This window comes from Mobula hypostoma, chromosome 18 (assembly GCF_963921235.1).
Source record: "Mobula hypostoma chromosome 18, sMobHyp1.1, whole genome shotgun sequence".
In the NCBI taxonomy this organism is placed as follows: Eukaryota; Metazoa; Chordata; class Chondrichthyes; order Myliobatiformes; family Myliobatidae; genus Mobula; species Mobula hypostoma.
Genome location: NC_086114.1, coordinates 27,833,230 through 27,845,808, shown reverse-complemented (window position 1 = coordinate 27,845,808; position 12,579 = coordinate 27,833,230). Strand labels below are relative to the sequence as shown.

General features: G+C 40.3%; 1 protein-coding gene across 4 annotated transcripts in view; it reads left to right on the top strand.

Moving 5' to 3' along the window:
* The window catches only part of usp54a (ubiquitin specific peptidase 54a), a 144,199-nt gene that overhangs the window by 42,551 nt on the left and 89,069 nt on the right, over nt 1-12,579 (top strand). For all 4 annotated transcript variants that reach the window (XM_063070633.1, XM_063070634.1, XM_063070637.1 and 1 more), the window contains exon 3: nt 3,324-3,416. In XM_063070633.1, the coding sequence (XP_062926703.1) occupies nt 3,324-3,416 (93 nt within the window). The remainder of the gene's footprint in view (nt 1-3,323; nt 3,417-12,579) is intronic.

Genomic DNA, 12,579 nt, shown 5'->3' with positions numbered 1-12,579 from the left:
CACTTTGACTATAAAAAATAAAGAGTGACTTTTTCCTTCATGCATGTCAGACCTTTGCTATTATTGTACTATGTTCTTATACTTCATTATCCAAATATGTGCTCAGATACTTTGAGAAAATCCCAGTATAAAGGAAAATTCTTGTCTTAAAATTCAAATTGCAATTGCAACTAATGTGTTCACTTTTTAAGTATTCTTGATTAAGCTTTGGTTTAAATTTTGGTTTTGATCATTCTCAGCCATCAATCTGAGCCTTGCATGTCCTCAGTGACTAAGTATTTGTGATCATCAATGAAAGATAGCCAAAGTTCAAAGTGAATTTATTATCAAAGTACATACATATCACCATATATAACTCTGAGATTCATTTTCTTGTGGGCTTTCGCAATAAATACGAAGAAATACAATAAAATCAGTGAAAGACCACATAGAACAAGTTATCCCCTCTGGTTCAAAAGCCCAGTAATTGAGGGGTAATAACTGGTCCTGAATCTGGGGTGGTTTGGGTCCTGAGGGTCCTGTACCTCTTTCCTGATGGCAGCAGCGAGAAGAGAACATGGCCTAGATGGTGGGGATTCTTGATGATGGATGCTTGCGACAACACTCCATGTAGATGTGCTCATTGGTGGGGAGGGCTATACTTGTGCTGGACTGGGCTGTATCTACTACATTGTGATAAATAACACTCTGAATAAAGGATATTTTTTCACACTACACTCCTAAATTGCTGACTCCTGAATTTTGACACCGTTACCTATCCCAGAGGCAGCAGCTTATTCGTTTCAAGCGTACGGATACTTCTGATGTGTGATGTTCTCGCCCCACAGTCATCTTTTGGGGTGGGAAGGGGTTTGGAACTCATTTTATGGTTGTGCTATCAAAATCAGATCTAAAGAAAGGTATACAAGAACAGCTACAAAAGGTACCAGAGTGAGAAGATGATACAGTTGGAACTATAGGAACACTCAACGTTGCTCAATTAAACCAAATAGCTTAAAGGAACCTGTTGTGGAAATCCATAAAATAATGTTGAATTTTTAACAAAGCATTGAAGTGCCATACACGAGGAATTCTGCAGATGCTGGAAACTTGAGCAACACACATCACAGTTGCTGGTGAATGCAGCAGGCCAGGCAGCATCTCTAGGAAGAGGTACAGTCGACGTTTCGGGCCAAGACCCTTCGTCAGGACTAACTGAAGGAAGAGCCAGTAAGAGATTTGAAAGTGGAAGGGGGAGGGGGAGATCCAAAATGATAGGAGAAGACAGGAGGGGGAGGGATGGAGCCAAGAGCTGGACAGGTGATTGGCAAAAGGGATATGAGAGGATCATGGGACAGGAGGCCCAGGGAGAAGGAAAGGGGGGGGAACCCCAGAGGATGGGCAAGGGGTATAGACAGAGGGACAGAGGGAGAAAAAGGAGAGTGAGAGAAAGAATGTGTGTATAAAAATAAATAACGGATGGGGTACGAGGGGGAGGTGGGGCATTAGCGGAAGTTAGAGAAGTCAATGTTCATGCCATCAGGTTGGAGGCTACCCAGACGGAATATAAGGTGTTGTTTCTCCAATCTGAGTGTGGCTTCATCTTTACAGTAGAGGAGGCCTTGGATAGACATATCAGAAAGGGAATGGGATGTGGAATTAAAATGTGTGGCCACTGGGAGATCCTGCTTTCTCTGGCGGACAGAGTGCCAACATTGGTTCTGTGGCCAGTAGAATTTTTGTCATCAGTTCCTGAGTACAATGTGTAATTGTTGAAATAGCTTCACTCAGTGGTGTTAAGTGGGTGTATAATAAACAATTGAAGCAGGAATAATTGAAAACAACCAAACCCAGCAAAAAAGTGGGATGAGAGATCCATATCAAGCCAGCAGTAGTGTCCAGTATTGGCAAGAATTGTTTTGTTTTTTGTTTTGTGTTTGGGTTTCCCTGCGAATTAGCAATCCCAGGTAGGATTTTATTGATTTTATTCATCTGTTCTGATCCTTTCCTGTTCAGCATCCTGGAACATGTTTTGCTTTAAAGATGCCATTTAAGTGCACTTTGCAGGTTAATATTTAACTAATGTAAACCCTATTTGTATGTCTTGGGGGGAGGAGCTTGACTGAACTGGTGATGGAAAATCCACCTTAAGGAGGGGCTACTAGAGTCACTAGGAAATGTTACTAAAATTGTGCAGAACTGGATTTTTAAAGTAGTAGATGAGACAAAATTGAGTGGAAAATTAAAAAAAAATCATGGTAAGCTTTTATAGTGGTGGCGCTGTTCTGTCTATCCAGACATGGAGAATATTTGATGAAATTTATGTCTTAACCTTTTTCAACTCTGGAAGTGTTCTGGGGAGCCACTGGCAGAATACCCAGAACTGTGACCTTTTTCCTGAAGCACTATTACTTCTGAAATTTAATACATGTTACTACATTCATATTTTCATCACATAATTTCCTTTAAAGAATATGATTTAAAAATACCATTGCTGGTGTATAAAATAAATGCATTTCATTCTTGGTAGATCTGCAAAATAGCAGGGTGATGTATGTTCAGTGTTTTAATCTAAAAAAAAGTCTGTTAATATATTGAATAAGACAGACAAAATGAAGTGAATACTAAATGTGCCAAGAACCCTTCCTCTCCTTATCATTTCTGTATTCAATTATATTCTAGATTTTTAACCGTGAATGCAAGCGAATGCTGGTGCAATGCAATCTGTTTTATCTAAACAGTTAATGTTTTAGAATTTGAGTTAAATTTATTGCTGAGCTCACTGCTTGAAATGTAAGAAAAAAATCAAACTTGGAATAGTGTTCAGGATTAGAAGTGAATATTTTTCTTATTACAAGTGACAAAAAATTTATGGAGAATTTAATAAGTTTGTTTGAATTGTCAAGATTCAAGTAGACAGCATGCCATAGAGAATATAAGTCTTTGGTTAAGGTCAGAAATCAGTGTGTTAAATATAATATTTAGCTTGTCTGAGTGGGTTGTTGTATTTTGGAAAGGAATGAATTCAGAAATGTTGATGGTTAATAGAAAATTTAGGGCATAGCAGTGTTTTCCTGAAATAAGCACTTTCTCATCCCGAATGCTGTATAAGATCTTTCATATTTCTGAAGACAAGATATGATTCTTTGGCAAATATTAGCATAGATTTAACAGGCTCTGTAAAGTAGCTTTTTATTTTGCAAACATGAGAGGGTAGTTCAGTTGAAAGCAAACAATTCCTTCAAGCTATATATCTGTATTTAATTAAAATGTTTCATTAATTAAAAAAATAATATTTAAAATGTCATTGAAAGCCACTTATTTTCAAATATCTTCCTCCATAGGTTCTTTGGCACCTTGATATTTTTCGAAGGAGTTTCAGGCAGTTGACTACTCACAAATGTATGGGAGATTCCTGCATCTTCTGTGCTCTCAAGGTAAGAGCTTTGCACAGTACTAATTTATTGTATTTTTTTGTAATATTATTTTGAAGTTCTTAACCACTGTTGTTTGTTTTATTTTATAACCATGATTTATTATGTTCTGTTGCACATTTAGAAAACTACTCCTCTGTAGTTGTTGGTCTAACAGGTGTTTTGAACAGCTAACAAAGGGATGCCTGATTGGCTAAATTGGTGAACTTGGGACATAACCTATTATCAAGGCCATCACCTTGTCATCTTTGGTCTAGGAACTACGTTGCTCTCTGTAAAATGCTTGGAAGTCTGCCATTAGAGTGGATTCTGGTTAATTGGACCATCATTTAATCGTGGCAGCTGCTTTTTTGGGACAATTCTTAAAGAACAAAAATTAATCAAGAAAATAGTTGGAATTCACTTTGTTTATTTGGGATATTATGGCACTTAATTGGGACAGGGGACTGTTGCCAAACAGTTTCTAACTGGTATCAGTCATGTGCGCCTGTGTGGCTGTAATACGTCATACTGTACTTAGGTCGAACACTTTTTAAATTGGGTCAGTTGCGAGAGTTTGTATTCAAAAAGCAGTGATTTTTGTCACTGATAATTGGTTAAAAAAAAATAAGCAGTAAGCCAGTTCAGAATTGTTTTGCTCACTGTGGTTTCAAGCACTGAGGCTTGAAGATGCCAGAAATAACTGGGAGTGAAAATTAAACTATTTTTTGACTTTTAACAAGTTAGGAACTATGAAGAATTTGAAGGTTTCAACCATCATCTTGTTTTTTTACAATGAAAGTGAAGATTTGGAGGATGCCATTGTTGATATCAGTACAGAATGGTGCAAGAACTCTGTGCTGGTTTCCAGATACTGCTCATCGCTAGTGGACTTTGTGACTGTTAAATGCAGACCATTTTATTTACCATGGGATTTTACCACTGTCCTTATAGTCGGTCTCTACATTCCCCCCAGATCTAGTGCTAAGGAGGCGCTCTGTGAACTGTATGAGGCTATTAGTGAACTGCAAAACGCACACCCTGATGGACTGTTTATTGTCGCCAGAGATTTTAACCATGCGAACCTTAGGTCAGTGCTCCCCAGATTCCATCAGTATGTGGACTTTGCAACAAGAGGGGAGAACGCGTTGGACCTTGTTTACACAAACATTCCCGACACGTACTGGGTGGAGCCCCGCCCCCACCTCAGTTACTCAGACCACATCTCTGTTATGCTGATCCCAGCATACAGACCGCTTGTCAGGTGCTCCAGACCAGTTCAGAAGCAGGTCAGCAGGAGCCATCTCTACTCTTCAAGACTGCTTTGAGCAAACTGACTGGAACATGTTCAGGGAGGCTGTAACCAATGGTGACTCTATCAACTTAGAGGAGTACACGGCATCAGTGACTAGCTACATCAGCAAGTGCATTGATGACGTCACTGTGGCCAAGACCATCACTACATGCGCTAACCAGAAGCCATGGATGACCGCGGAGGTGCGTGCGCTGCTGAGGACCTGTGACTCTGCCTTCAGAGCAAGTGACAAGGCAGCCCTAACAACAGTGAGGGCTAAACTATCCCAGGCCATCAGAGAGGCAAAGCGTGCACACGCCTAGTGAATCCACAGCCACTTCCAGGACAATGGTGACACGCGGCGCATGTGGAAGGGCATTCAGGACATCACCAACTACAAGACAACATCACCTGCCTGTGCTGGTGATCCTCCCTCCCAGATGCGTTGAACAACTTCTACGCTCGTTCTGAGGCGGAAAATGACGTTGCGGCAAGGAAGACCATCCCTCCTCCAAACGACCAGGTGCTGTGTGTTACCGTGGCCGATGTGAGGAGAACCCTGTGCAGGGTCAACCCATGTCCTGCCAGAGTGCTTAGAGGATGTGCAGACCAACTAGCAGAGATTCTCACTGACATCTTCAACATCTCACTGAGCAGTGCCGTTGTTCCTACGTGCTTCAAGGCCGCCACCATCGTCCCCGTGCTGAAGAAGTCTTCAGTGTCCTGTCTCAACGACTACTGTCCCGTCGCACTTACATTCATCATCATGAAGTGTTTCGAGAAGCTCGTCATGAGGCACATCAAGACCTTGCTGCCCCCCTCACTGGACCCCTTGCAGTTCGCGTACCGTCCCAATCGTTCAACAGACGACGCCATTGCCATCACCCTCCACCTGGCCCTAACCCACCTGGACAAAAAAACACGTACGTCCGAATGCTGCTCATAGATTTCAGTTCAGCATTCAACACAATCATTCCTCAGCACCTGACTGGAAAACTGAGTACTGGGCCTGAACACCTCCCTCGCAACTGGATCCTAGATTTCCTGACTGGGAGACCTCAGTCAGTCCGGATTGGAAACAGTATCTCCAACACCATCACACTGAGCACGAGGGCCCCCCAGGGCTGTGTGCTCAGTCCACTGCTGTTCACTCTGCTGACCCACGCCTGTGCTGCAACACACAGCTGGAACCACATCATCAAGTTCGCCAATGACACGACCGTGGTGGGTCTCATCAGCAAGAACGATGAGTCAGCATACAGAGAGGAGGTGCAGCAGCCAACGGACTGGTGCAGAGCCAACAACCTGTCTCTGAACGCGAACAAAACAAAAGAGATAGTTGTTGACTTCAGGAGGACATGGAGCAACCACTCTCTGCTGAGCATCGACGACTTCTCCGTAGAGATCGTAAAGAGCACCAAATTTCTTGGTGTTCACCTGGTGGAGAATCTCACCTGGTCCCTCAACACTAGCTCCATAGCAAAGAAAGCCCAGCAGCAGCTCTACTTTCTGCGAAGGCTGAGAAAAGTCCATCTCCCACCCCCATCCTCACCACGTTCTACAGAGGTTGTACTGAGAGCATCCTGAGCAGCTGCATCACTGCCTGGTTCAGAAATTGCACCATCTCGGATCGCAAGACCCTGCAGTGGATAGTGAGGTCAGCTGAGAAGATCATCGGGGTCTCTCTTCCCACCATTGCAGACATTTACACCACACGCTGCATCCGTAAAGCAAACAGCATTATGAGGACCCCATGCACCCCTCGTACAAACTCTTCTCTCTCCTGCCATCTGGCAAAAGGCACTGAAGCATTCGGGCTCTCACGACCTGACTATGTAACGGTTTATTCCCCCAAGCCATCAGACTCCTCAATACCCAGAGCCTGGACTGACACCAACCTACTGCCCTCTACATTGCTTATAGTCTTGTTTATTATTTATTGTAATGCTTGCACTGTTTTGTGCACTTTATGCAGTCCTGGGTAGATCTGTAGTCTAGTATAGTTTTGTGTTGTTTTACTTAGTTCAGTGTAGTTTTTGTATTGTTTCATGTAGCACCATGGTCTTGAAAAACATTGTCTTGTTTTTACTGTGTACTGTACCAGCAGTTATGGTCGAAATGACAATAAAAAGTGACTTGACTTGAAGGTGTTGAATGAAGGCAGTCCATTATCTGCACTTGGTGTCTACGCTGATTTTGTTCTTTTGGTGGTTATCCAGCATACAGAGAGGAGGTGCTGATGATGATGACAGGAAACCTGTGCGAGCGAGTTTTTAAAGTGGGAAAAGCTATTGCACTGGGGTGGTTGCACTTTGTCGACCTTGAAAGTCCGGGTCCAGTGTACAAGTAGTCGTCACAACTGGGGTCGTCTTTGGTTGCAGTAGCTGACCATGAGTTCTTCTGAGCCTTGACATGCATTTTGCTCTCCTGGCCGTTGTATCTTACTGTAGAACTCATCTGCCCAGTCTGCCAGAGCTGACTTTGCATGCCAAGACAGGCATATCCATATCTCATTGGGGAATGATGCCTGCCTGTTGAAGCAGTGTACTGGGGTGTGGGTGCTGTTGCATGCGAACAGCTACGTGGAGCCACAGGTGAGAGCTGAGTGTCCGGTGAGGACCAAAGGTGAGTGAGCTGCTGCAGACAAGTCATGACAAGCCCTTTCACCAGAAGTGCTACCCCTCCCTGGACACCCCAGACACCCCATTGTTCAGTTACTGTCAACCGAAAAACAGGACAGTGTACACGAGATGAATTCCTCCGTCAATAAACATTAAGAACTAATATACAGTTTTATAATACTGTAGTGGCATTGTTTGTATTCCAAATTGTTCTGTATTTCATTTATATAGTTAATTTGTTACTCAGTTAAACAGAAGTTTATCTTTTTTATGCCTTTTTAACTATTTTCATGAAACTTTGGCTAATTGGAGCAGCTGCGTACTTGGACCAAAATGTACTAGTCCCAATGTGTCCCAATAAAACAGAATCCACTGTACTTGGCGTAAAGGATTGGATTATAATGTACTGCATTTCCTCTTAAGAAAACTTTTTAGAATGATGCCTGGAGGACTAACTTATTCATGTTTGTAATATTGCAATTTCATTATTTACAGATTGGACTTTAAGAGTGCTGAGGAATATAAAAAAGTCTGAGAAAGCTTGCATTGGAACTCTTTAAAACCTGATTTGTTTGAAATTTGTGTTTAAAATGTATGAAATACTGCTGTATTATCACAGTTTCATCTATTGTGCAAAGTGACAATTTTTAGAATATGACTGGATGCAGTGTTATTTTGTTATTTGACCTTAAATATTATCTACAAATGCTTTGACTGCAAGCAGAATAGTGTCTTTTGTACTTTTTTTTTCTAGTTTGTCCTACATTTACTCTTGCTTCCAAGTATTAATTAAAACATTAAGTTTTTTTTATCTATGTCATTTAATGAAAGATGTTGCAGTTCTAATTTTCACATAATTTAATACTTGCTTTTGAAAAAATGTTGCCCTGCTAGTTAATGTTGTGGCTCTGAAGTATGACATACTGTTTGACTTCTTTTCATTAGGTCCTGAGTTTGTTGCATAATAGTTCAATTGTAGTGATTTTAACTCAGATAGTTATGTTCTCTCACTACATCATATACCCTAATTTTTCACACTCGAGAAACCTCCAAATTTTCATGCACAATTGTGATTTGATACTGAAATATGTCTCCCTAGGGGCCACTTCTGTCCCTTATTTTTTCTATATTTAAAATATCAGTAACACTTATTAGACTTTGACTTTGATATGGTACACAAGCTTGCATTTCTATATTTTTGGATGGTACAACGTTTGTAATTGTGAAGACAGTAATAGACTGCAAGAAGACATTGTTAAAGTTAAAAGTAAATTTATTATGAAAGTACATATATGTCCTCATTTTCATTTTCTTGTGAGCATTCACAGTAAATACAAGAAACACAATAGAATCTATGCAATCTAACAAGTTGGAGATGAAATTTAATACAATGCAGTAAAGTGCTGTTCTTGGGGAGTATGAATAAAGACAAATTTATGGACTAAATGTTATTTTTGCCGCCATGTGTGAAGAGCTGTGTGAAGTGTATTTCCTGTATGTTGCATATGAATGGTATCTGCAAGTCTTCAGAATAACTATGAGCTTATCTGTAAATATTTGATAAGGAAATGAATGCATTTCTGTCACTTGACTAACTCTGTTTATTTTTCTATATACACTCAATGACCACTTTTTTAGGTACCTCCTGTGTTGTTTCTGACCTGCTGCTGCTCTTGCCTATCCACTTCAAGGTTTGATGTGTTGTGTATTCAGAGATGCTCTTTTGCACACCACTGTTATAATATGTGGTTATTTGAGTTACTGTTGTCTTTCTGTCAGCTTGAACCAATCTGTCTATTCTCCTCTGATCTCTGACTAACAAGGCATTTTCACACACAGATGTTTCTTGTTTGTTGCACCATCTTCTGTAAACTCTAGAGACTGTTGTGCATTAAAATCCCTTGCTTCCTGTAGTAACTTGAGGTATATCCCTTCTGGCCCCAGGGACTTCTAATGTTTTTCAGAAATTCCAACGCATCCTCTCTCCCATCAACATGTTCCAACATTTTAGATTATTCTATGCTGTCCTCTCATTTGTCGAGGTCCCTCTCACTGGTGAATACAGGTATTCATGCAGCTAGTTATTCATTAAGGACCCTTCCCTGCCTCCAACTCTAGCCATATATTTCCTCTTTTATCCCTGATTGGTTCTACCTCACTCTAGTCATCCTGTTCTTCATGTACATATAGAACACTTAGGGGTTTTCATTTATCCTACTCACTAAGGCCTTCTGTCCCCAGAGCTGACCTAAGTCCTTTCTTAAGCTGCTTCCTGGCTACCTTATAACTCAATTTGGAGGAAAAAGTATTTTTTATTGCACCTTATGCATTTGCTGCCTTAAATGTTACCACTCATTTTGTCAATTATTTAATTAGTTCAACCAACCCCACACAATAGCTTATACCATTGATCCTGTTGCTTATTTCTGTAATACTGCTTGAACCTTGCAGCACTTTTTTTGTTCTTATATTAGTAAATGTACAGCTTGGTCGATTGCTGATAGACTGGTAGGTTTATAACAAGAAAAATTGGATTTTCCTATAGACAGCTTCTAATAGTTTTAAGCTTCTGGCTGAATACCCATTAGGAATAATACTTGTATTACAGTAAACTTTGACATTGAAAGATCCAAGATTTTGGACTGCCTTAACTAAATCCATATTTGTAGTGCACTGGAGACAAGACGAATGAAGTCATTGCTTTTGCTAAATTGCCTATTAAATGTAGTTAAGTTACAAGTCAGTTACTCAGCATGACTCAGATCTGCACTATTAAATTAGCCAGGCTTCAAAGTGGTGCAATAAACTCAAAACTTGGAGGGACTTGAAATAACCACACCAATTCAAGCCTCACTGCCCATCGGGATTAATCCTTGAGATTCAAGAAAGTAATTAAGTAAGATTGAAGATTGGTACAAATTTGCTGATTAAATTTTGTTGCAGCTGATCAAACTACAAGATCCTGATGTTCTGAAGAAATTGCACTTCAGTTATGTGATGAAGGCTAAAGAAATCAATGGAGCATTGTGTAATTACATGGGAACACTGAGGGTTATTGCAGAGAAATTGACTTGCTGCTGAGAGAAGTAAAAAGGAAAGATGAAAAATACAAAGCAAATATTATTTACTTATGGACCCAAGGATTACCTGAACATTTTTACATTTTATGTGGATTTATTTCTCTTTCTCAGTTTAAAGAAAACTCCGAATTCATTTTTCTTTAACCACCCTTCAGGTCACTTTTTAAATATCAATACCAAGGGCTCCATCTTCCTCTCACATATCCTGAGAGCACCTGATATGTGATGTGCAGTAGTTTGAGATAGTTAATGACTCAATCATTATCCAAAAATATACTTAGCTTTTCTCGTGTTTGCAGTTCCTGGTTATAAATAAACCTTTGTTATTTGCTATTGATCATCATCATTAAGGCACGTTTGCGTTTTTTGATGATAAGGAACTGTTAGAATGAAAGTTTTATATGTCAATAGTTGTTAACGTTAACACAGAATAAAATCCTATGTTGAGCTCAGACCTAGGAATTCAAAGGGACAAGCATTTGTTGTAAGCAAGTTCAGCTGATTTCACAGTATTCAATCTTTTAATTCAAGGCACTATAACTCACGAAGAAAATAATTGCTGTGAGAGGTTGTTCAGGTTTAGTAGGATGACTAGACAACAGGGTGACTCGTTGGGGCACCCTTTGAGAGAAGGGTAGTGCAGTCTGATGTGACCAGAATGAACATTAAATTTTCCTGAATGCTATTGGTACCTCTTTGCTTTGGAAACTGAAGTAGAAAACCTCAGTTTATTAAAGAAGAACGACACGTAGCAAAGCAAATATAGCTGCTCTTCATTTAAGGAAGGACACTTTTGATGGCATTATTTCTAGTTTATCTGCCACCCTTGTGCCTCTCATTGTCATTCTGGAGACATTCGGCCCTTTCATCCCCCGTCTCTTCATCTCTTCTGCTGTTTGTGGTTTCTGCTGTTTCTCCTCCTCTGTCTCTTCTTCTCTCATCATTTTTTGTCCTGACTTTTTGATCCTGGAGTCGTGCGGCCCTGGCCTTATCCTGTTCTCTCCCTGTCCTTGCCACTTCCCGACGACGTTTGGCGTCATCTCTTGACCATAATGTTCCCCTTCCCTTTCCACACGGCATAATTAGCTGACCATTTTTTGTTTACCCTAATGCTGGGTAGAAGGTACGAAGCAGTAACACCAAAGGATGCTGATTATTCTTGATGATGTGGTTGGCGCTCTCCTAAATGGACATGATATAGTCACCGCTGTCTTTTGACTGCAGCAAAGGGTTTTATGGGTGTCTAAAAGTATGTCATTATAATAAGATTTAATTATCTCTTATTGATGGGCAGCAGTTAGATCTGTCCCAATCCTGCACATGCTGATGGTAGTGATTAGCAGAATGTGACTCTGCGAAATAGAGCTGCCCTGCCCTTTTGCTCTGCTTTTGTAGGTGTCGCTGCTGAGACTGGCGGTGCGCATGCGTCGGGCTGTTGCGTCCTGATTTCCATGATGGCCAATTGGGTCTCGGGTTAAAAGGGAGCCTGTCTATTTTGGTGAATGAGCAATTTTATACGAATATATAACCCTGAACTTTGCCTGCATTCTGTAAGTTAGCGCATTTTAATTCGATTTAGCCAAAAAAGTGCCGCTGTAATGCATCGTTTGCGCTAATTGGAGGTGACAAACAGACAGACAGAGCATGAGAGTTTTAGTAGTATATAGATACTGGGGCTTAAGGTTTAAATTATAAGATAGAACATAGGTATTTTCCATGAATTTAAACACGAGTCTAGCTAAGATGTTTAGAACTATAAAATGATTAGGTAAATGATGGTAAGTGACACAGTCTTGAGCTGGGTCATTCAAGAGTGAAGTCAAGAATAACTTTCTGTAAAAGTGGGGCAAGAATTAAAACCCACACACAAACTCCCACCAGCTTCACTCAAATAAAAGGCCAGTTAATATTTTCAAGAGCAGCTTGCACAATCTTTTTGTTAGCTAAAGATTTCAAAGACAGTGGATCAAAACATGAAAAGCATTGAATGTACAAGCTGTGTGATCTGTTGTGCATTTTAAGTGGTGCCCTTTTATATAGTCATGTTATGGGTGGTTTTGTGGGTATTGTTTTACTGGAATCTTTCTTAATGCCTTGTATGAAATAAGTCTTGGTTAGAGAGTGAGGATGGTGTGAGACAATATAAATATTTTAGGAGGGTTACATCTTATTATTTTTGACTGTTAAAAATT